Source organism: Acipenser ruthenus, chromosome 9 (genome assembly GCF_902713425.1).
Source record: "Acipenser ruthenus chromosome 9, fAciRut3.2 maternal haplotype, whole genome shotgun sequence".
Classification (NCBI taxonomy): domain Eukaryota; kingdom Metazoa; phylum Chordata; class Actinopteri; order Acipenseriformes; family Acipenseridae; genus Acipenser; species Acipenser ruthenus.
This window is the reverse complement of record NC_081197.1, coordinates 59,754,318-59,779,630: the sequence shown is the minus strand read 5'-3', so window position 1 is coordinate 59,779,630 and position 25,313 is coordinate 59,754,318. Positions and strand designations below refer to the sequence as shown.

The 25,313-nt window shown below is 41.8% G+C and overlaps 1 protein-coding gene across 2 annotated transcripts in view; it reads left to right on the top strand.

Moving 5' to 3' along the window:
- The window catches only part of LOC117406088 (gamma-aminobutyric acid receptor subunit gamma-3), a 166,596-nt gene that overhangs the window by 107,898 nt on the left and 33,385 nt on the right, over positions 1-25,313 (top strand). For both annotated transcript variants that reach the window (XM_034923559.2, XM_059030370.1), the window contains exons 4-5: positions 11,808-12,028; positions 13,250-13,332. In XM_034923559.2, the coding sequence (XP_034779450.2) occupies positions 11,808-12,028; positions 13,250-13,332 (304 nt within the window). The remainder of the gene's footprint in view (positions 1-11,807; positions 12,029-13,249; positions 13,333-25,313) is intronic.

Sequence of the window (25,313 nt, the reverse complement as noted above, 5' to 3'; positions counted from 1 at the left end):
AGCTGGTGGTCGATCCTGATTCGAGGTATTGATTGTACTGTGGACATGTTGAGAGGTGAGCTCTGGACCGCACTGCAGCGTCGTTTCACAGTAGGATTCTCGTGGCAGTGAGCAGGGAGCTGGTGGTCGATCCTGATTCATGGTATTGATTGTACTGTGGACATGTTGAGAGGTGAGCTCTGGACCGCACTGCAGCGTCGTTTCACAGTAGGATTCTCGTGGCAGTGAGCAGGGAGCTGGGGGTCGATCCTGATTCATGGTATTGATGAACATGTTGAGAGGTGAGCTCTGGACCGCACTGCAGCGTCGTTTCACAGAAGGATTCTCGTGGCAGTGAGCAGGGAGCTGGGGGTCGATCCTGATTCATGGTATTGATGGACATGTTGAGAGGTGAGCTCTGGACCGCGCTGCAGCGTCGTTTCACAGTAGGATTCTCGTGGCAGTGAGCAGGGAGCTGGGGGTCGATCCTGATTCATGGTATTGATGGACATGTTGAGAGGTGAGCTCTGGACCGCGCTGCAGCGTCGTTTCACAGTAGGATTCTCGTGGCAGTGAGCAGGGAGCTGGGGGTCGATCCTGATTCATGGTATTGATGGACATGTTGAGAGGTGAGCTCTGGACCGCACTGCAGCGTCGTTTCACAGTAGGATTCTCGTGGCAGTGAGCAGGGAGCTGGGGGTCGATCCTGATTCATGGTATTGATTGTACTGTGGACATGTTGAGAGGTGAGCTCTGGACCGCACTGCAGCGTCGTTTCACAGTAGGATTCTCGTGGCAGTGAGCAGGGAGCTGGGGGTCGATCCTGATTCATGGTATTGATTGTACTGTGGACATGTTGAGAGGTGAGCTCTGGACCGCGCTGCAGCGTCGTTTCACAGTAGGATTCTCGTGGCAGTGAGCAGGGAGCTGGGGGTCGATCCTGATTCATGGTATTGATGGACATGTTGAGAGGTGAGCTCTGGACCGCACTGCAGCGTCGTTTCACAGTAGGATTCTCGTGGCAGTGAGCAGGGAGCTGGTGGTCGATCCTGATTCGTGGTATTGATTGTACTGTGGACATGTTGAGAGGTGAGCTCTGGACCGCACTGCAGCGTCGTTTCACAGTAGGATTCTCGTGGCAGTGAGCAGAGAGCTGGGGGTCGATCCTGATTCGTGGTATTGATTGTACTGTGGACATGTTGAGAGGTGAGCTCTGGACCGCACTGCAGCGTCTTTCACAGTAGGATTCTCGTGGCAGTGAGCAGGGAGCTGGGGGTCGATCCTGATTCATGGTATTGATGGACATGTTGAGAGGTGAGCTCTGGACCGCACTGCAGCGTCGTTTCACAGTAGGATTCTCGTGGCAGTGAGCAGGGAGCTGGGGGTCGATCCTGATTCGTGGTATTGATTGTACTGTGGACATGTTGAGAAGTGAGCTCTGGACCGCACTACTGCAGCATCATTTCACAGTAGGATTCTCGTGGCAGTGAGCAGGGAGCTGGGGGTCGATCCTGATTCATGGTATTGATGGACATGTTGAGAGGTGAGCTCTGGACCGCACTGCAGCGTCGTTTCACAGTAGGATTCTCGTGGCAGTGAGCAGGGAGCTGGGGGTCGATCCTGATTCATGGTATTGATGGACATATTGAGAGGTGAGCTCTGGACCGCACTGCAGTGTCGTTTCACAGTAGGATTCTCGTGGCAGTGAGCAGGGAGCTGGGGGTCGATCCTGATTCATGGTATTGATGGACATGTTGAGAGGTGAGCTCTGGACCGCACTGCAGTGTCGTTTCACAGTAGGATTCTCGTGGCAGTGAGCAGGGAGCTGGGGGTCGATCCTGATTCATGGTATTGATTGTACTGTGGACATGTTGAGAGGTGAGCTCTGGACCACACTGCAGCGTCGTTTCACAGTAGGATTCTCGTGGCAGTGAGCAGGGAGCTGGGGGTCGATCCTGATTCATGGTATTGATTGTACTGTGGACATGTTGAGAGGTGAGCTCTGGACCGCACTGCAGCGTCATTTCACAGTAGGATTCTCGTGGCAGTGAGCAGGGAGCTGGGGGTCGATCCTGATTCGTGGTATTGATTGTACTGTGGACATGTTGAGAGGTGAGCTCTGGACCGCACTGCAGCGTCGTTTCACAGTAGGATTCTCGTGGCAGTGAGCAGGGAGCTGGGGGTCGATCCTGATTCATGGTATTGATGGACATGTTGAGAGGTGAGCTCTGGACCGCACTGCAGCGTCGTTTCACAGTAGGATTCTCGTGGCAGTGAGCAGGGAGCTGGGGGTCGATCCTGATTCATGGTATTGATGGACATGTTGAGAGGTGAGCTCTGGACCGCACTGCAGCGTCGTTTCACAGTAGGATTCTCGTGGCAGTGAGCAGGGAGCTGGGGGTCGATCCTGATTCGTGGTATTGATTGTACTGTGGACATGTTGAGAGGTGAGCTCTGGACCGCACTGCAGCGTCTTTCACAGTAGGATTCTCGTGGCAGTGAGCAGGGAGCTGGGGGTCGATCCTGATTCATGGTATTGATGGACATGTTGAGAGGTGAGCTCTGGACCGCACTGCAGCGTCGTTTCACAGTAGGATTCTGGGAAGGACGAGTAACCCGCTCTTACTAGTGGCCGTATGTCCGTATTGCACGAAAACAAGCCATTGTTAAACCAACTCTAGAAAAAGCTTTGCTAGATCACCAGTGGTTAGAAACTTTCATCCTATACCTAATCTCTCTTTTCAGGCTAAGCTACTTGAGTAAGCTGTTGCTGACCAGTTGCTCTCTCATCTCTCACAAAAAATATAATGGAAAACTTTCAATCTGGGTTTAGAATGTCAGACAGTCCTGAACTACGATGGTTAGGATTGTTAACAACCTCCTTCTTAATGCTGTCGAGGGTGCTCTGCCAGTACTTGTTATTTTAGACCTTACTGCTGCGTTTGACACCATCAACCATCACATTATCCTGAAGCGTCTTGAAAATCTGGTAAATGTGAGGGGGGCTGATATTCCGCTCATATTTATTGGACCGACATCAATATGTGTCTTACACTGGCTATAATTCCTCTAATGCTTGCCTTGTTCATGGAGTTCTGCAGGGTTCTGTCTCCTTGGTAACATTCATACGCTGCCATTGGGTGATGTTATACGACAGCATGGAGTCCACTTCCATTCTTATGTAGACGACACTCAGATTTATTTAAAAATGAATCCCAGTACTGAAGCAGTTTTATCTGCTTGTTTGGCAGATGTTCAAGCTGGGATGTTTAATAATGTTCTGAAATTAAATGCAGGTAAACCTGAGCTGTTGGTAATGGGATCTAAACTCAGCTCTATTCTTTTCTATGTTTTATTGCCCTTGGTGATTTCATTGTTTGCGCCTCTTCGGTTGTCCGCAGTTTAGGTGTCCAGCTAGACCCAGGCTGTCATTTACAAAGCATATTTCTGCCGTGGTTAAGACAGTGTTTTATCACCTAAAGAATATTCCCAGTTTGTCGTTTTCTGTCTCCCAGGGATGCATTGCAGTAATCCAATGGAGAGGTTACAAAGGCATCTTTGTGCTAGCCTTTGTAACCTCTCCATTGGATTACTGCAATGCTCTTTTTGCTGGTCTTCCTACTCGGTCTCTGGATCGTCTTCAGATGGTGCGAAATGCAACGGCAAGGGTCTTGACAGGCACTAGGCAGACAGAACACATCACCCCGGTCCTTATGCACTTGCATTGGCTTCCTGTTCATTCTCGTGTTGCCTTCAAGATTCTGTTGCTGACATACAAGGCTTTGCATGGTCAGGGTCCTAGTTACATTATGGACCTCAGCCCTTACATTCCTGGAAGATAGCTCAGATCATCAAACTCTGGACTTTAGATTCAAGATGTGTTCCTCTTGGTGGTCGTAGTTTTAGCTGTGCTGCCCCTTCTCTCTGGAGCTCTCTGCCCTGACATGTGCGAGACTCCACATCAGTGTTGAATTTTAAATCCACTCTTAAGACACATTTGTTCTCAGCAGCATTTTTACAGTGATCCCGTGGATTTATTCTTAAAACTTTTAATGTTTTTGTAATTTTTGTTTTTTATTTTTATTTGACTTATTTTGAATGTATTTTTGAATTGACTGTTTATTGTTTGTTTTGTTTTATTATTATTATTATTATTATTATTATTATTATTATTAATCATGAAAACACTACGTTCAGTGATTGTAAGTTTATTCAGTAGGTTGCCCTGTACTATCTGGAGTAGTGGTTAGGGCTCTGGACTCTTGACCGGAGGGTTGTGGGTTCAATCCCCAGTGGGGGACACTGCTGTTGTACCCTTGAGCAAGGTATTTTACCTAGATTGCTCCAGTAATAACCCAACTGTATAAATGGGTAATTGTATGTAAAAAAAATAATGTGATATCTGTAAAAAATGTGAAATAATGTATAATGTGATATGTTGTAACAATTGTAAGTCGCCCTGGATAAGGACGTCTGCTAAGAAATAAATCAATTAAAAAAACAAAATAGGGGCCGTCACAGGAGCATTGCCGTGTATACAGCTGGCAATGCAAGCTGTTATCAGGCCTGTGTGATTTTGCACACATTCTAACAGGAATATAAGTGCTCATGACTGGGTAACACGTTACATGAAGTGTCTTGAATTACTGTATATTTACACAGTAGTTACTTAGTAAATACATGTGCGCGTACACACAATTACAATGTTATTATGCATAGTTACAATGTGCTTGATGTGTACATTTTATTGCATGATATAACCCTAATCCTAACTCTTACTCTAACACTGTCCCTTTATTTTTTATCATTGTTGGTTTTATTTTTCAAAATGTAGTTTTATTTAGTTTTATCCAATATAAATTTTGTTTTATTTTGTTTTATTACAGATACACATTAATAAAATAACTCAAATAGATGTATATAAATAAAAACATTATCTGTTTTTTTATTATTATTATTTTGTTATAAACAGACCTGGCACAGAAAAATAATTTAGTTACCATACTTTCTAATTAGCAACAGTAACAGTAACGTACGTGAAGTCCCCTAGTATTTTTTATAAACTGCCTATTTACAGTGAATACTGCCCATGCTGGTTCATTGCAGTGTTTCATGATTGAATGAGATAAGATGTCACAGTATTGGATAAGTTGGTGTTCTGGTTCGTTGCAGTGTTTCATGATTGCATGAGATAAGATGTCACAGTATTGGATAAGCTGGCGTTCTGGTTCGTTGCAGTGTTTCATGATTGAATGAGATAAGATGTCACAGTATTGGATAAGCTGGCATTCTGGTTCGTTGCAGTGTTTTATGATTGCATGAGATAAGATGTCACAGTATTGGATAAGCTGGCGTTCTGGTTCGTTGCAGTGTTTCATGATTGCATGAGATAAGATGTCACAGTATTGGATAAGATGGTGTTCTGGTTCCTTGCAGTGTTTCATGATTGCATGAGATAAGATGTCACAGTATTGGATAAGCTGGCGTTCTGGTTCGTTGCAGTGTTTCATGATTGAATGAGATAAGATGTCACAGTATTGGATAAGCTGGTGTTCTGGCACCTGGAGTGTTTCGTGATTGTAGCTTGGATGGTTCTTTTGCTTGTACCAGCGGCTGCTTGACTTTTCTTTTCAATGTGACCAACTGAGCGACAATGCTTAACGACAGTATCTTTCCACTCCCATTCCAGCTGGTAGTTGCAAAATCTGCACATCATTATTTTGTCACCGTCAGCTGCATACATCCCCTCATGCTCAGATTCTTTGCAGCATTGTTAAATTGTTTAAGCATTTTATAAAGAAACGTCTCTTCTCACCTGTGACCACAGTTTTGCATCTCAAGAGATTGGCTTGTTTTTGGTTCAAATGCATGCAATGCAACCTAATGAGCATGACTGGTGCATGCTGGGGTTGAGGAGTCTAGGGTTAAAGGCACTTAAACCCTTGTAAAAGTCTCCTGCAGTAAAAGCCTTGCCAAGTGTGATAAAGCATGGTAAAGCATAACCAAAGCACAGAGAGGTACTGTATGGTAAAGCATATTAAAAATCATGCAAACCATGGTTAAATATGGTACATTCATAGTATAAACATGTGGAAAGCCTGGGAAAACTGTACAATTACCCTGCAAAAATACCATGGGAAACTTTTATAAGGGAAGACACTCTCCCTGCAGCAGAAAGGGCCAGGAGATCACAGAACCAAACACAGTCCTACAGATCACAGAACCAAACACAGCACTACAGATCACAGAACCAAACACAGTGCTACAAACTCTTCAAACTCTACAAACTCTTCTTAAGGTCAAGACAGAATCTTAAATGTCAACAACACATTGAGCACATCAAACTGACTAACCAAGCTCTCTGGAAAAAGGGTACAGCAAGTATTCTGTATGCCTCCTGCAGAAATCAGCTTAACGAGCAGGAATAATTGAATCATTGTCGGGGGTGAGTCATAGGAGGCTGGGTAAGCAGATACAGGAATCAAAGCAGAAGGGACTTCAGTCAGAGGTACAGGAATGTTCTAGGAAGGGGCAGAAGCACAGACTGCCACAGAAAGCACTACACATTTCTGACACACTTTCCCCAAAGACAACTAATTGCATCTGGGATACAGCAGGTCATAACATCAAAAAGGTTATCAGCAGTTGGAGGATTACTTTCTCAACTCTTATAAGAACTTGCAAGATTATTACTACAGTACAGCTATGGCCAAAAGTTTTGCATCACCTTAAATTTTAGGATTGAGATCTCAATTACAAAAAAAAAAACAAAAAAAAAAAACTATATGAACATAATTTAGATATTTTATTTAACATCATGTAATCAAAGAAACTACAAAATGATATCGCAAAAGTCTACCGAAAGCCATAATAGTAGTATAATATTTCATGTTAAATTTCAAAATTGTCACGTTAAGATATTTTGCTTTGATTTCGAACACGCACAGAGAGAACGCTGTTGAAGCGTATTGGTACCTCTTATCACTTCATGTGCTGCACTTCAATCTCATTCTTACAAGCTGCAAACAGTCCATTCACCCAACAGCAAAGGTACCAGGATGCAGCAGTTCATCTGTTTGTATCTGATATATTTATACATCCTGAATTATTTTAAACACAGAAAAGAATCCCAACACAATTCAAGGGGGATTGTAGGCATACAGTGGTCTGTCTGAGCAGAGCTAACTAGCTGTGTTTAAATGTGAAACATGACGGGGCTGCAGATTGGTGCTGCGTATCCTCAAGTGGGCGCCACTGAGTAGGGACACAAGGACTTTAAAATGAAGCTGATAGATGAGATGAGATTTCTTGGGGGAAAAAAAGGTTCCTTGAATCTCCCCTGTGGGAAAAAGGACTTTAGAGAGGAAAAAGGTGGGCTTTCCAATCTGTAAAACTGTATAGAGACTGAAGTGTTGCCACATTAGACAGCACAGCAGCTTGCCTGTTACAGCAGTGGATTACTATATTGCAAATAAAGCACAGGCATCTGAGTAGCATTGCAAATACAATCTCTCTCTCTCTCTCTCTCTCTCTCTCTCTCTCTCTCTCTCTCTCTCTCTCTCTCTCTCTCTCTCTCTCTCTCTCTCTCTCTCTCTCTCTCTCTCTCTCTCTCTCTCTCTCTCTCTCTCTCTGTCTCTCTCTCTCTTTTACAGAGGTCAATAATCATCATTTTAATAAAGATAATACTAGCTAAGAAAAGGATTTCAAGTGTGTTAAGCAGTGCTTTTTCACTGGAAGCCAGTAGAACAGGATCATTTGGTTCAAGCTCTCTTGAATATCCGGGCTGCTATGAAATGGAATTTGCAAAAGTCAGTTTGGGACACAAGAAAGGCAGGTACCTTTTTAAATACCGCTAGTGCCAAGTTTCATGACAATTGGAAAAGCGATTGTCCAGATAAGTTTGGCATAAAGTAAATGCAGGATCTGATATTCTTAATAACTTATGCTAAATATATTAATGCAAGTTGCATGACCACCTGTTACCTGCATGGGCCTGTATATATAAGAACATAAGAAATTTTACAAACGAGAGGAGGCCATTCGTCCCATCTTGCTCGTTTGGTTGTTAATAGCGATCCCAGAATCTCATCAAGCAGCTTCTTGAAGGATCCCAGGGTGTCAGCTTCAACAACATTACTGGGGAGTTGGTTTCAGACTCCCACAATTCTCTGTGTAAAAAAGTGCCTGCTATTTTCTGTTTTGAATGTCCCTTTATCTAATCTCCATTTGTGACCCCTGGTCCTTGTTTCTTTTTTCAGGTCGATAAAGTCCCCTGGGTTGACATTGTCAATACCTTTTAGAATTTTGAATGCTTGAATCAGATCACCGCGTAGTCTTCTTTGTTCAAGACTGAACAGATTTAATTCTTTTAGCCTGTCTGCATACGACATGCCTTTCAAATTCAGGATAATTCTGGTTGTTCTTTGCAAACGGCAGGTTTAATATCTTCTTACTTCGCATCTCCCCTCATAATCAAAAGTGCGTTGCCTGTTTGGGTTGTGTGAGAATTCAATGAACATATCTCAGCAAACACAGTGTCATCCAATGTGAGATACAGCTGTGACTCAAAAGTAATGCTTCCACCCTGAATTATAGGACCTGCTGTCTTCCTTGAGACCCAGCTTAACACTAGAACCGCCCTGGTTATACTCATACCTAAAACCATCGCCTCAAAAGTTTTATTCAAGCACATCATATCAAACATCTGCACAGCCGAAATGCCGTATTTAAATGAACAATTAAACATAAAAAGGTTTATTTTCTAAACTTACCACATATAAAGCACTACTTCAAAAAATGAAAAACTATAATAAAATAAACATTTCAAAAGAAACTAGTGTGTAAGCATTAAATGTACATACAAAACTGTAATAACGAAAAAAAAAATTTAATTTAAAATGAAAGTAACACATGTTTTCTCTTGCGTGTGTCACTCGGGGCAGCACTGAATCCAATCTGAGCTTCAGCAGCTTTGCAGTTTTCTGATCGAAATGTTTCATTTGTAAAAAGAGTTACACATTAGGTACATTGTAACTATGCATAATCACATTGTAATTATGTGTAAGTACACATGCATTTAGTAAATAACTATTATGTAAATACACAGTAATTAGAGACACGCAATGTAAAGTGTTATCAGACATGATAAGCTGCAATGTTGGGGGTTACAGTATTTTCTTTCGTCAGGCAGCATGTTATGATTAGATCACAGCAATGAATCGGTCCTGGTGCAGTAAATGCAATTAGTTTGTCACAGCCTCCTTTAACACCTTGACACATTGCTTGCTCTTGCTATAGTCTTCATAGTAGATAAGGATGGGTAACGGAGGCCCTATGAAATTGCTTTAAATAGCTCCAGCCTGCCTTGCATTGGTGATTGTTGTGTATTGATAAATAGATGTTTTTTTTTTTCCTCTTCAGCACATTGCTCTTCAGCTAATCACCAGAGTATTACCTAATGTGTTGAGCACAGAGCAGTCTGTCGAATTCCAATACCATCTTTTGCTGTGATAATAGTCATGGCCAATTACACATGGCACCACTACCAAGAGGAAAAGAGTCCCAGGCAAAGTCCGATTGCGGAGGCAATATTCAGCTGCTCTTTGAGACAGGCCCTAACTTCCCTGACAAATTCCAATTTTCCTCTTTCATAACTTTACTCCTGGGGGGGGGGGGGGGTTAAAAATGGCTTCAATGCTCTCCAGACAGAAAAAAGCATGTAATTTTGAGCCAGGGTTTGTTTTGGAAATCAAAAAAAAGGAAGCTGGTGTAAACACTTTTGATTATGAGGGGAGATGTGGAGTAAGAAGATATTAAACCTGCTGTTTGCTCAGATGGTTTCTGACACACTGGTAAGTGGTGTAAGAGTTAACATGTGTGTGGAAAGTAAAGAGGTAACTCTAAAGTCTCTGAGAACACTAATGCTATAGTAGTGACCTTCAAGTGCTACTTAATTGCCTTAAGCATTTTGTGAATTTGCTCGATTTTCTGTCAAAGCCTTTCTATAAGCAAAAACGAAACAAAAGCAAACACCTTTATCTGACACCAAAGCTGTTTTTGCTCAGTCTGTGTTCAAACGCACAGGTGGGGCTTCAAACATGCATAATCAGGTACTTTTGATAATCGAGTCCTTCATTCACAAGTAAATATTCCATGCTGTTTGAGAAAAGCATGAAACAATCTCAATTGGAAGATGCTTTCAGGGGAAGTAGAGGGTGTATCTTTATTTGATAACAGCAAGCAGAATAATAAACGTCAGGGAGGGAAAAGAAGATCCTTCCACTGTGCTCCAGCTATCATCAGAACCTTGTAATATTGTCATGTAGTCGACATATAACAGACTTGTTGCATATGTTGTACACTGTAACTATGCATAATAACATTGTAATGATGTGTAACTACTATGCAAATACACAGTAATTAGATAGACAATGTAAAGTGTTCTCCTCACTAGAAGCATCGTGTAATTGTTTCTAGTAGAGAACAAATTGATCTAATGCAACCCGCAACTATTTTGCTTATACTGTAAACATCTGAACAGTGAATTTATGTGATAGAATCAACACTCAAGCGAACAACATCTGCAAAAGTGGAATGGTCTAAAAGCTGAGTGAAAATAGTATCTTCACAGTCCCTTAACAGTGCATGGAAATCCACGCTGTAATATCAGCCATCCAGCCTTTGCCTCTGCTGTACCCCTCATGACTATACACTGCTGTTCATAATAAAAGTGCACGATGACAACTGAGAAATAGGACCAGGGTGCTAATGAAAACAAGTCTGGGCCAAAATCTGTGTAGGGATTGATTGACAGAAGAATAAAGAGAGTGTTATACTGCACAGTTTGTAGATGGCAATGTGTGAGATGAGACTAGCTCATTTCAGATATGAAGAAAGGGGAACGCACACTGTGTTTCATTAATGGAGGGACGGGTAAAGAGAAGTGTTCAACAGGGCAACACTTATTCTGTGTAAATATACTCGTCTACTTTGAGTTCAAACTCTTTGAGAGATTGTCCCAGTTTCAGTGCAGTATCTGATGCCGACACTGGGGAATGTCAGGGAGAGGCATGAACTCGGTACCTTGGACTTACCAGCCCAGATCATAAACCAATAGCCTCTTGCTCAGACAAGCAGTTACAGACCTGAGCACTATTGCTTTAAGTGCACATCTCCTACATACAACTTATCTTTTTCTGGCCTTCTGGATTATTCAGGGCTATTTTAGAACAGTTAAATGAAGTGATCTGGAGAAATACAAGCTCTTTCAGTGAATGATATGTGCACTCCTCTTTATCTATAGGGGGGTTGTTTTATTGCACACTCTTCTTTAGTAATTACAGTAACGCAGCTGGTTTTTCACCCTGAGTTACTATTTACAGATCAGCTAAACAACTCATGTTTGACTCAACAAACTCTGAGCTGACATGACTACCTTGTAAGTGGCTTCTGAACTGTAGCAGTGTCATAAACACCATGTACATGAAACAAGGGTTATACACAGCCAACTGTGACACAGAAAACTTCCACGATAAGAGCCCTATGTGAAACCAAATAAGGAAATACACTTTCACTATAAGCCTTCCACAATACATACTAAAAAGGCAACAAAATCACATCCATACTTAAGAGCCACAAATACGGTCCCTTTGCTCATGGGGTTTCTTGGCACATCAAGCAACCCTCCATGTCTGTATATTTAGTCATAGTCATGAATTCTTTTTTTCAGCAAAGTGCATTTCATTTCACATTTTAATTACGTAACTTCAAAGCTTATTGAAAGTTAGAGATATGCTACAAATGTCTTTTTTATTTTTGTATTGTTACAGGAATACCAAATAGACATCTTTTTTGCTCAGACGTGGACTGATAGCCGCCTTAGATTCAACAGCACAATGAAAATACTGACACTGAACAGCAATATGGTCGGGCTCATTTGGATACCAGACACCATCTTCAGAAATTCTAAAACAGCAGAGGCCCACTGGATTACAACACCCAATCAGCTCCTCAGAATATGGAACGATGGCAAAATTTTATATACATTGAGGTAAATCCATCTCTTACTTGCAGTTATGTTTTGCATCCATTTTGAAACTAGTTTACTATATGTATCTATCCTGCTACAATTCTAACATACTTTGGACCACTGAAATTAGAACAGGGTTCACTGTGTAAGTCAAGCAATATGTATTTACTCTTTTCAGTAACACTTTACATTATGTCTCTAACTACGGTGTATTTACATAGTAGTTGCATAGTAAATACATGTGTACTTACACATAATTACAAAGTTATTATACATAGTTACAACTTAATGTGTATTTTTTTGCATGATATAACCCCTCATCCTAACTCTAAACCTAACCATAACCCTCACCCTTGTCTGATACAATTGTTTACGTACATATATTATGCAAAAAGATTTACGTTAAGTGCATTGTAACTATGCATAATAACACTGTAATTATGTGTAAGTGCACATGTATTTACTATGTAAATGCGCAGTAATTAGAGATACTTAATGTAAAGTGTTACCCTCTTTTCTTACATTATTTAGTACTTCTAACAAAAGTATATGACCAGATAAATAGCTTTGTTAAATGTAGTGAATATGGGCTGCATAACGTATGTGTAAACTATTGAAACCAATGTGCCTGGTGCAGCAACCACAGATAGTTAGATGAGTTATTTTCTGCAAGCATGCACATTGCTGTTCTTTAGCCAATGTAACGGCTGCTCCTCAGTGGTAGAGGTCAATTGTTGATTTTCTTGGTTGTTGCACCCATTGGGTAACTAGAATGCATCAAATTAAACAAATGAACGTTCACAACAGGACTTTTCTGCCTCCACAGCTGAAATGGTGAAATTGCATTCAGAATGATACAAGTTATTTCTTCAAGCAATACAGTAAATGGCCCATTCAGAATGTCAACATGTTTTCTTCCTCTCAACCTGAGCTCAGTAATCCTCTTTTTACATCACCACACTGCTACATTGTGTTCTTTCCAGATCCCTTTAACCTTTCAAAGAAATTGACAGTAAGCATGTAAGGGATGGAAATGTGATTCTGTAAAGTGAGCAGATTGGATTTACTGTCTGCTAGTCATCACAATCTTTACCTGCTTTAGCGGTGAAAATGTCATCATTCATGTGAAATGTTTCCTCTTTTTTTGTAATTCACTTTGTGCCAATAACCCCATTTGGAAAGCAGTCTTAATTTACTCTGAAGTCCACAATGACATCTGCTTTTGTTCCTCCTGTTTTAAAGGCTTACCATCAACGCAGAATGCCAGCTGCAGCTGCATAACTTTCCCATGGATGAACACTCTTGCCCACTAATATTCTCCAGCTGTAAGTACTGCATGAGCGCACATGAACTACAACACTGATGCAAAAACTCATTCCACTTGGTTTCTCTTTCTTTTTTTTGGCAGCAGTTTGTGGTGTCTTTGAAAAAATAGTTTTTTAATAGTATCAGTATCAGAGATGAACAATGTCTGCTGATTGGTGGGTTTTCTGCTTTTACTCAGTCCCCCGGGGCTATTGATGTGATCAATGCAGGTCCCGGAGGAAACAATGTTCCCAACGTTTTTTTTCAGTTTTTTCTTTTTTTTAAGCTATTAACACATTTGTGACAGTAGGTGAGGTTCGTATTTAATTTTTTTATATAAATAAAAACAACTGAAAAAATAAGGCACAGTTTCATTAAGGCGGTTGTTTTTACATTACGTACCCCATTGGTGCTTGCAGATGTCTGTCTTGGCAAGTTGCTATTTCATTGGTCCACAAACAAGTATTGTGAATTAAACAGTTATGGTGCAGTTCTACAGTTCACATTGCAGAGAGTGGTGAAAATAATGGAACAAAAGGAAGGTGTTGGTGAAAAACTAAGATACATATATATTTCTTTTCTGTCACTTGTGCAGCGAGTGAGCGACGGAGGGGGGGGGGAGGTAATTGCGGACATTGTAGACCCCCACTCTCCTGGAATAATCCCTCCATTAGGCATGTATAGCTCACCTTCAAACCGTGAGCACCGGCTCTGCCTTTATTAGAGATGCTTCCCTGTTAAATATATACTGACGGTACGCTTGCATCTTATACAACAATAACCAAGTCTGCATTTATTTATTGGTCCGCATGCATACCTGCGTACCAGTTATGTGAACCCCTGATTATGGATCAGGGTACAAGGCGTTGGAAAGCCATATTCTCTGCAGAAAACATGTAGACATAATAAATACTCGTTGCAGTAACTACAGCCTGTCGTCTGCATTTTCTTTGTAACCTGATGCTGAGGGACACAAACATGGTGATCCAGTGAATTGTAAAATACACCCCATGTTTAAACAAGCATCTTTTAAAAAACAAGAAGTTGCCAAACATTTAATTCCCATTAGAAGACAGTGTGAAAAAATCACAAGGTCATTTTAAACTTTTTTTTTAATAGAATGTTAAGATCTTTTTTTTTTTTTACACAGACCCTTTTTAATTTTAAACATTTTTTTATTAAACTTACATGACACAGCAATTAGTGTTTGTTTTTATTAGCACTATATTTTCTTACATTTTTTTTCCATAGTAACATAAAATGAAGCAGAAAATGTCAACTTTGTGCTTAAAATAAACATTTACAATATTAAATGCTCAGTATTGCAAATAAGCCCAAACTAGAGGATGATTAGCTCAAGTTCAATAGACATTTACCTCATTTTGCTTGGCAGGTGCTGTTTTGTTCACTCTCAGATATTGGCGTCTCTGGGTTTGTGAAGCCAGCAGTTAAAGTTCACTTATTATTTGGTATACATTCTAATTTCAGTAATAAGAATCTAAAGTGTATCTTGCATGTCAAACATACCAATACATTTCTGTATAGATTTCATCAATAGAAATAAAATAGTTTTTATGCAGTTAAAAAATATTAATAAATAACAAAGAAACAATGGATTTTGTGTGGCGTGTGGCCACACCCACTCAAGAATCGTGCTGGCCGGAATAAAACCAGAAGTTACGTGCGAAAGGTAAACACACATGGCGACTGCTGCTGAAAACATTGAAGATGAAGTCCAAGACCCAATTCATTTTAGGGAACCGGGGCCACAACCCTACATTTTTTAACCGCGGGTGAGGCAGTGGGATCCCACTGATCAACAGAGGCAGCGACTAAATGGGGATCGATAAGAAATGGAGTTGTGGACCCTGCAAAACCTGTGCGGATCAGCAACACAGCATGGGGAGTGTAATTTCCAAAAATATAATGTATTTGATTGCCAATAATATACGCTTCAGTATCTATACTATGTAATTAGTTTATATTAGTTTAGCAATTGTCTGTTATGGCCTATTATTAGGGCTTCTGATTTTCGGTTTTAACCGATAAAACCCGATAAAACACCCCCGATACAAAAAAAAAATAAATCGGTGGATAGCCAGTAAACACCGGAAAACACCGGAAAAACAGTGGAAATGGTTAATCTATTCACTTTGACTTTACCCTTTTCACATTGAAAAAAATAAAACCTACTACAAAAATAATAATAAATACATTTCTCACTGCTGCTGGCTTGCATCTATCATTGATTCGTTCTGAATACTTTAAACCCGCCCCAACTACTGAGTGACAGCACATTCCTACATTTCTATTGGAGACTCAGCTTGCGAGATTTAAAACAAGATTATACTCAGGATGGAGGTTTGGTAGTGGGATTTGAGCTGTATTACAGTTAAGATATGGAGGATTTAAAACAGAATTGTGGCAAAATGTACAAAAATGCCTACACACAAAAACCCCAGAAGAATGTGCCTGTGACCAGAGGGATTTCATTGTGGAAGACAGCAAAGGAAAGAAGGTACAACTTAAGTGTGCAAGTACTGTCGAGTTACTACTGTACATATTTTGACAGAAAAAAAAAAGCTCAAGCATTTTGGAAAGTAACCGAAAACACTTAATTTCATACATTATATCAAAAACGAAATCCCTGAAAAAAACGATTTACATAAAACTCGAAAATAGCTAAAAATAAGCACCGGAAATTCCAATTAATAAAACACGAAAAACAGAAGCCCTACCTATAATACCCAATTTGTCACATTTTGTGATCACAGGCCACAGACTGTCGCAGAACAGCAGACCACTGACAGTGACACTGTGAAATCTTTTCAAACACGATCAATTACAAACATTATAGTAATGTACAGGAGATGTAAGGATTGAGAAGATGGCATTATACAAAGCAGATAAGACAACTTCCAGGAGAGCTGTATTTTTCAAATCTTATTTTCATTAAAAAAAAAAACTTGCCTTATATTTGGGCTAATACAGATATACTATACTATATATATATATATATATATATATATATATATATATATATATATATATATATATATATATACACTACCGGTCAAAAGTTTTAGAACACCTCCATTTTTCCTTTTTTTATTGAAATTTACACAGTTTAATGTCTCAATGTACTCTGAAATTAAAGCATAGAATAAATAAACAATTGGAGATAAAAAAGAAATCATGGAATCGTTTTATTTAACAAATTTTTGACTCATCAAAGTAGCCACCTTTTGCAGATATAATAGCCGAACACACTCGTGGCATTCTTTCTACAATGGAAATCAAATATTGTTCCGAAAGTTCTTAACCAACACTGTTGCAGAAGTTCCCACAAAGGTGTTGCACTTGTAGGTTGCTTTGCTTTCACCCTTCTGTCCAGTTTATCCCAAACCAGCTCGATGGGGTTTAAGTCTGGAGACTGTGTTGGCCATTCCATGATTTGAAGCCTACCGTCTTCTTCTTTTCTTCTAAGGTAGTTCTGACATAGCCTGGAGGTATGTTTTGGGTCATTATCTTGCTGTAGGATGAACCCCTGACCAACTAGGCGTATACCAGAGGGTATTGCTTGGCGCTGCAAAATGCTGTGGTAGCAGTTTTGGTTCAGGGTGCCACTCACTCTGTGCAAGTCGCCGACTCTGGATCCAGCAAAAGAGCCCCAGACTCCTTCATGTTTGACAGTTGGTGTCACAAACCGAGGAACCATCCTTTCACCTACTCGACGGCGTACAAAAACCCTGCGTGATGAACCAAAGATTTCAAATTTTGATTCATCGGTCCATAAGACCTTCTTTCAGTCTTCAGTAGTCCACTGGCGGTGCTTCATGGCCCAGGCAAGCCTCTTTTTCTTATTTTGCCATCTTAGCAATGGCTTTCTTACTGCCACTGCTCGAAGTCTTCTCTTCACAGTTGAAACTGAGACTTGCTTACTTCAACCAGTGTTAAGCTGTGCTTGAAGCTGTTGTCCTGTGAGCCGCCTATCACGGAAGCTGTTGACTCTCAGGAACTTGTCTTCTGATTCTGTTGTGGCTTTGGGTCTGCCAGACCTCTTCCTGTCAGAGTTTCCTCCAGTTTCCAAGTGCCTTTTGATGGTGTAGGAAACTGTACTCACTGACACCTTGGCTTTCTTTGCAATTTCTCTAAAGGAAAGACCTACACTTTTAAGGGTTATAATGGTCTGACTGTCTTCCTTTGTTAATTGCCTTTTTCTCGCCATTATGAGAGCAATATACTACTTCCTGCAGTACAATACTGTCCAAATAATGCTTAAGAGGATGTAGTAACACAGTCTGTTCCAACACTGCTTTTATACAGACAGAGGGTTTGTAAGTAATCAACAAAAGTTGGGACACGTGTAGGAATTGTTAGCATCAACTTTCAAGGCTTAATTTACTTCCATTGCTGCAGAACAGCTGTAAGTTGTTTACCCATTACTTGTTCCCTGAAAAAGACCTTTTTGTGTAACTCTGTAATGTACATTATTTTTCAGTTTTTGGTAACCGAAACTTTTTTTTTTAACCTCTGGCAGTTTACCGCTTACCTTTGTACCATTTCAGGTTATTCACTGGACTTGAACTGCTTAAATTTCAATAAAAACTGGAAAAATGGGGGTGTTCTAAAACTTTTGACCGGTAGTGTATATATATATATATATATATCAGTGTGTGTGTGTGTGTTCATGGTGCATTTGATGTGCACTGAAGGTACCGCATCTCACTTCAGCCTGACTCGATGCTTGCTTCTCAATCCCATGCTATATTCAACTAAGTCACCCTCCAGGTAATCACTGTCGAGAAAGTGCTCTCCACAAACGACAGAATTATTTTGGTGAAGGGATTTCGTGGTGAAGTCCTCTCTTTTGACTTGTACAAACCGCACCCTGGAGTGAATACGGCAATCTTTATCACTGGAAAGGCATGCACCCGATGCCCTGACATGCTGGAGTTTGTGTGACCCCCGCACACGCACGTATTCACCATATTATTATTATTATTATTATTATAAAAAAAAAAAATTTTAAACTCACAAACCTGTAGGCCAGACATACAGACAGAGAACTGTTTCCCTTTTGAAACGTCACGCGTGACGTGGTACAAAAAGATTGTGGTTTTGGTAGACGTGGTCCGTGTGCCACATTAATCACATTTTAGTGGCCTATCATTTTTTTTTTTTTTAATAATAATGCTAATATTCTTAATAAACACTGCTGCATCCAAAAAAAATCCCTGCAAGATACACTTTAACTCAATTTGGGTTCCTGATCAAAAAATCCAACAGGGCAATGGATCCCAGATTCCTGCCACTTTTCAGCTTTTTTTTTTACTTCTCCTCACTTTCATCTCTGCAGTATTCATCATTTCCACAGTTTTATATACCTCTTACAGTCACTAAGGGACAAGTGCAAAGACACAGGCACATTTTTAGAGATAGATATGACTGAAACGTGACAATACCTAGATGAATGAGAACAATGCACTTAAAATATCTTCAATCCGGGGGGCTCCCGAGTGGCGCATCCGGTAAAAAGCACTCGCTAGCGTGCAGGATGCGCTTTATAGCCTGGACGTCACCGGTTCGAGTCCAGGCTATTCCACAGCCGAATGTGGACGTGAGCTCCCAGGGGGCGGCGCTCAATTGGCCAAGCATCGTCCGGGGGGAGGGAGGCTTAGGTCGGCCAGAGTGTAAAGAAGTGGATGGCTGACGGCACACGCTTCGCCCCTCCCGAGTCAGCGCAGGGGTGGTAGCGGTGAGCTGAGCCTAAAAGTAATTGGGCAGAAAAAAAAAAAAAAAACTAATTGGCAACGACTAAAATAAAAAATAAAAAAATAAAAATATCACCAATCCTGTTAATGGATGAGCATTGTTACTCATGAGTGACTCTAGGCTCTAGGCTCTCGGCTCCTTTCCTTGTAATTTAGGGCTTGTAATTTTGGAACTGAATGCAGCAGACAAACACACCGAACAGATCTGAAAAGGGCTTTTTCTTCTCAAGAGAAAGAGCAGCAGCAAGCCCATCCAAATGCGTTTTGCTATTGTGAGTGTGTCTGTCAGACTATAATTTCCATCGCAGTTCTCAGTTGTTTAACAACTATAAAGTGGGAAGCCATGTCAGTGCCATCAAAGTGCCAGCATGCTTTACAAAGTCATTCTTTCTTCACAAATTAGACAATTTGTCAACACAATCCAGTTCGCTCAACTCAACCCCATGATGCTCGCAGCTCTCGCAGTCAGAAGAACAATGGCACTGCTTGCAGATGGGAATTGTAACTGTGCCTAATGCAGTGGGACCACGGGGCGCCAGCGAGGCTAATATACAGCTCACCTGACATCCCTAGTTTCTTTACCAGCCTTACTGTGTCAGAACAAAGTCAGATTCCTGTATCTGCATCATTCATCTTCTGTGACCGTATGCATGGTCATATCACCTTGTTTATGATGCAGTAAGCTGTGTAAAACAGAAGGGTTGTGTTGTGTTTGGGCTGTTACATAGTTATTGATTTATTAATTGGTAATACTTTACATGAAGTGTCTCTAATTGCCATGTATTTACATAGCTGTTACTTAGTAAATGAATGTGTACTTACAAGTACAATCTTATTATGCATAGCTACAGTGTATTTAATGTGTTTTTTTTTGCCTGATCTAACCCTAACCCTAACCCTGTCACTAACTCTAAACCAAACCCACAATTGAGTACTTACATATATTGTGCAAAAAGATCTACACATTAAGTGCATTGTAACTATGCATAATTGTGTGTAAGACACATGTATTTACTATGTAACTACTATGCAAATACACAGTAACTAGAGACACTTAATGTAAAGTGTTACCTATTTATTAAGCTTGAGAGTCAGGTCTGTACCTATATCAAGTCTAACCGGATGGTATTCTCCAGCCCATTCCTTGGGCAGACAGAACAGACTCATTCATAATTGGCTCTGAGACTTATTTGTAATCAATGAAGATAACAGCTGTGGTTTAATGGCAGTGAATATCCCTGAAAGTGAATTGGAGGAACCAGGGTTAAGATGTTTTTTCTTGCTCTACCCATGATAAGTATTAGGCTCTTACATGTTTGTTTTTTTCTGGCTCTACCCATGATAAGTATTAGGTTCATTACATGTTTTTTTTTTGTTACAATGCTCTAACTCTGAAGTATTTGATTAAACACGTGGGGACTGCACAAACAGACCCTGAATTGATTTGAAAATAACCATGTTATCTCCGCTGCACTGAGTGAATTTAAAAGTTAGCTCTTAAAAGACACACAGCATGCCACTTGTAAGCGACGGTAAAATAGCAGCTTGTCTTGACTCTAAATGCAGAAATCTGTCACAAAGGGATCTCGCCATTTGTTCCATGTAATAAACATATCTAACAAACACAGTTCTGTTTCTGCCACTTATTTCTGAACAGATCATTTAATTGAGAGGGACGAGAGAACATGTCAAAGATACCCACTCAGTAGTTTTTACAGCTGAGTGCTTTAACATTTAGAACAGGCACAATTCAAGAGCAGGGAATGTACTGAACCCTGTAAGGTACATTTTAGTTGTTTGAAAGAAAATCCCTTTTCAGCATTGTTCTAAGGCTTATTCAAGTTAAAGAGGTTATGGTAATGTAATCATTTTTCAACACACTGGTGTTCAAAAGTATTAACCCCATGAGATTTCAATCAATTTGATCTGAATGTACCTTTCTTATACTTATGCATTAAAATACTTTTAATGCATATTTTTGACCATCAATCAGAAATAAAAAAAGAAGTATATGTAAAAAATCTATGAATTGTGTAATTATCCAGGTTTCTGGACTACCTTCCATAGCACATTCAGGATAAGTTCACCTGCTCAATATAATCACCTTCAGCTCAATCCAGCAATGTTTGATTTGACTGAGAACTGGAGTCTGGGCTATGAACTACGAGCCTTGCTGTTTCAATTGCATTCAACATGTGTTGCTTTTGCTTCTATAAAACATTTTCAATGGCTGAACATTGCATTGTTCAGAATGATAAACACTTACAAACTCCAGGCAGGAGGCAGATTACCTTCAAGCAAAAGCTGCGCTTTCCTTCCATTTCTAAAGACGTATTTTCAGTGAGGACAATCTTGCGTTAAATAACCACCTTTATTAGAACCCAAGTAGCGGTTGAAGAAAAATAAAAAGTAGAATACAAACAGTTGGAGCTCAGCCTCATCCTTCGAAGCATTACGGTGTCGCCTGCTAAAAAACAAAGAATAAAAGAATAAATCAATGCGACGTGTTCAACCCGGTGAACCAAAAATATTAGGCAGAGGGGCATTGTATACTCGCCCTGCAGACGAGGCTGGGAGCGAGGGGGCAGTTGGGAGATGGCGGGTGAGGCTGGGAGTGAGGGGGCGGTTGGGAGGTGGTGGGCGAGGCTGGGAGCGAGGGGGCGGTTGGGAGATGGAGGGTGAGGCTGGGAGTGAGGTGGTGGTTGGAGGTGGCGGGCGAGGCTGGGAGTGAGGTGGTGGTTGGAGGTGGCGGGCGAGGCTGGGAGTGAGGGGGCGGTTGGGAGGTGGCGGGCGAGGCTGGGAGCGAGGGGGCGGTTGGGAGATGGAGGGTGAGGCTGGGAGCGAGGGGGCGGTTGGGAGATGGCGGGTGAGGCTGGGAGTGAGGGGGCGGTTGGGAGATGGCGGGCGAGGCTGGGAGCGAGGGGGCGGTTGGGAGGTGGTGGGCGAGGCTGGGAGCGAGGGGGCGGTTGGGAGATGGCGGGTGAGGCTGGGAGCGAGGGGGCGGTTGGGAGATGGCGGGCGAGGCTGGGAGCGAGGGGGCGGTTGGGAGGTGGTGGGCGAGGCTGGGAGCGAGGGGGCGGTTGGGAGATGGCGGGCGAGGCTGGGAGCGAGGGGGCGGTTGGGAGATGGCGGGCGAGGCTGGGAGCGAGGGGGCGGTTGGGAGATGGCGGATGAGGCTGGGAGCGAGGTGGCGGTTGGGAGATGGCGGGTGAGGCTGGGAGCGAGGTGGCGGTTGGGAGATGGCGGGTGAGGCTGGGAGTGAGGTGGTGGTTGGGAGGTGGCGGGCGAGGCTGGGAGCGAGGGGGCGGTTGAGGCTGGGAGTGAGGTGGTGGTTGGAGGTGGCGGGCGAGGCTGGGAGCGAGATGGCGGTTGAGGCTGGGAGTGAGGTGTTGGTTGAGGCTGGGAGTGAGGTGGTGGTTGGAGGTGGCGGGCGAGGCTGGGAGTGAGATGGCGGTTGAGGCTGGGAGTGACGTGGCAGTTGGGAGGTGGCGGGCAAGGCTGGGAGTGAGGGGGCGGTTGAGGCTGGGAGTGAGGTGGTGGTTGGAGGTGGCAGGCGAGGTTGGGAGTGAGGTGGCGGTTTGGGAGGTGGCGGACGAGGCTGGGATTGGAAGCATGGCAAGACTGCATTTGTGAAGTAGGTTTATATACCTAATAGGTTGATGGGAACTTGCCGGTAATGAATTGACCAATGAATAAATGGGATGTACTAGGAACTATATTAATGATACTATAGACTTCCTGCTGAAAACCTTGCAAGCTTTATATTCTGTTCATAAAGTGCCACATTTGGTTATGCAGATGTTTCACTCACAGCTTTCATTCTTGAAGATCTGGCTGTGCCACTCATTTAATAAATCATGCTGGTAATAATGCTAACAGATCTGTTTAGCCAGCAGGTCTGTTTGTGTGCTTCGTTATAACAGTCTGGAAGTATGTGTGCTTCGCTTCCCCCACTCTTATGAAGGTGGATACACATTTTTAAATGAATCCATCAAGTTACAAGAGCTACAAGCTTTCATGGAAACAAATCCATACATGAAAACCTACCACAGTCTATGTGTGCTGGCAGCTCACACACCAATCACACATTCTTTAATATACACAGGTCTGAGCAAACAGTATAAGGAGATTTGAGGATTTAAAACAAACTGTAAATAAACAGAGGGTGCTGGCTAACCTCACAATGATAGACAGCTGTTAATATGTCCTCTGCACAGGATTTAGCACCTTGATGAAATGCTGTCAGACTCTGATTATAATCTCTGCAATGTGTTACAGGTACTAGTGGAGAAAGAGAAAATAAATTAAAAGCACTGTTGGAATCAGCTGTCATGTATAGGGCATTACCTAGTTGTGTTTTGCAATGCTATTTTAAGGTAAACCTGTGGAATAGGGCTGACATCGTATATATATATATATATATATATATATATATATATATATATATATATATATATATATATATATATATATAAACCTTGAACCTGCAATTATCCCTTTAGGAATTTCAAATTAACCTGTTACTATACATTAAATTATACTGGATTTTAGAGCTAATACTTGGAGTGTTCCGAGTATTTAGATCACACGGGGATCATTTACAATTCTGGCAATTTCAACAGGTAAGTGAGCAAGAATAGTAATAATCTGTAAATTCCTGATCGTTCATGACCTTTCTGTCCTAGGTATTCACTCTGAGCAGTAATCCCTGGTCCTGTTAGGTATTCACTCTGAGCAGTAATCCCTGGTCATGTTAGGTATTCACTCTGAGCAGTAATCCCTGGTCCAGTCACTCAGGCCTTGACTCTGCTCTAGTGAACAGGCTGTATCCCCTAATGACTGGTATGATTGAAGCCAGTCACTCAAACCTTGACTCTGCTCTAGTGAACTGGCTGTATCCCCTAATGACTGGTATGATTGAAGCCAGTCACTCAAACCTTGACTCTGCTCTAGTGAACTGGCTGTATCCCCTAATGACTGGTATGATTGAAACCAGTCACTCAGGCCTTGACTCTGCTCTAGTGAACTGGCTGTATCCCCTAATGTCTGGTATGATTGAAGCCAGTCACTCAAGCCTTGACTCTGCTCCAGTGAACTGGCTGTATCCCCTAATGTCTGGTATGATTGAAGCCAGTCACTCAAGCCTTGACTCTGCTCTAGTGAACAGGCTGTATCCCCTAATGACTGGTATGATTGAAGCCAGTCACTCAAACCTTGACTCTGCTCCAGTGAACTGGCTGTATCCCCTAATGTCTGGTATGATTGAAGCCAGTCACTCAAGCCTTGACTCTGCTCTAGTGAACTGGCTGTATCCCCTAATGTCTGGTATGATTGAAGCCAGTCACTCAAGCCTTGACTCTGCTCTAGTGAACTGGCTGTATCCCCTAATGACTGGTATGATTGAAGCCAGTCACTCAAGCCTTGACTCTGCTCTAGTGAACAGGCTGTATCCCCTAATGTCTGGTATGATTGAAGCCAGTCACTCAAGCCTTGACTCTGCTCTAGTGAACTGGCTGTATCCCCTAATGACTGGTATGATTGAAGCCAGTCACTCAAGCCTTGACTCTGCTCCAGTGAACTGGCTGTATCCCCTAATGACTGGTATGATTGAAGCCAGTCACTCAAACCTTGACTCTGCTCTAGTGAACTGGCTGTATCCCCTAATGACTGGTATGATTGAAGCCAGTCACTCAAGCCTTGACTCTGCTCTAGTGAACAGACTGTATCCCCTAATGACTGGTATGATTGAAGCCAGTCACTCAAGCCTTGACTCTGCTCTAGTGAACAGGCTGTATCCCCTAATGACTGGTATGATTGAAGCCAGTCACTCAAGCCTTGACTCTGCTCTAGTGAACAGGCTGTATCCCCTAATGACTGGTATGATTGAAGCCAGTCACTCAAGCCTTGACTCTGCTCCAGTGAACTGGCTGTATCCCCTAATGTCTGGTATGATTGAAGCCAGTCACTCAAGCCTTGACTCTGCTCTAGTGAACAGGCTGTATCCCCTAATGACTGGTATGATTGAAGCCAGTCACTCAAACCTTGACTCTGCTCCAGTGAACTGGCTGTATCCCCTAATGTCTGGTATGATTGAAGCCAGTCACTCAAGCCTTGACTCTGCTCTAGTGAACTGGCTGTATCCCCTAATGTCTGGTATGATTGAAGCCAGTCACTCAAGCCTTGACTCTGCTCTAGTGAACTGGCTGTATCCCCTAATGACTGGTATG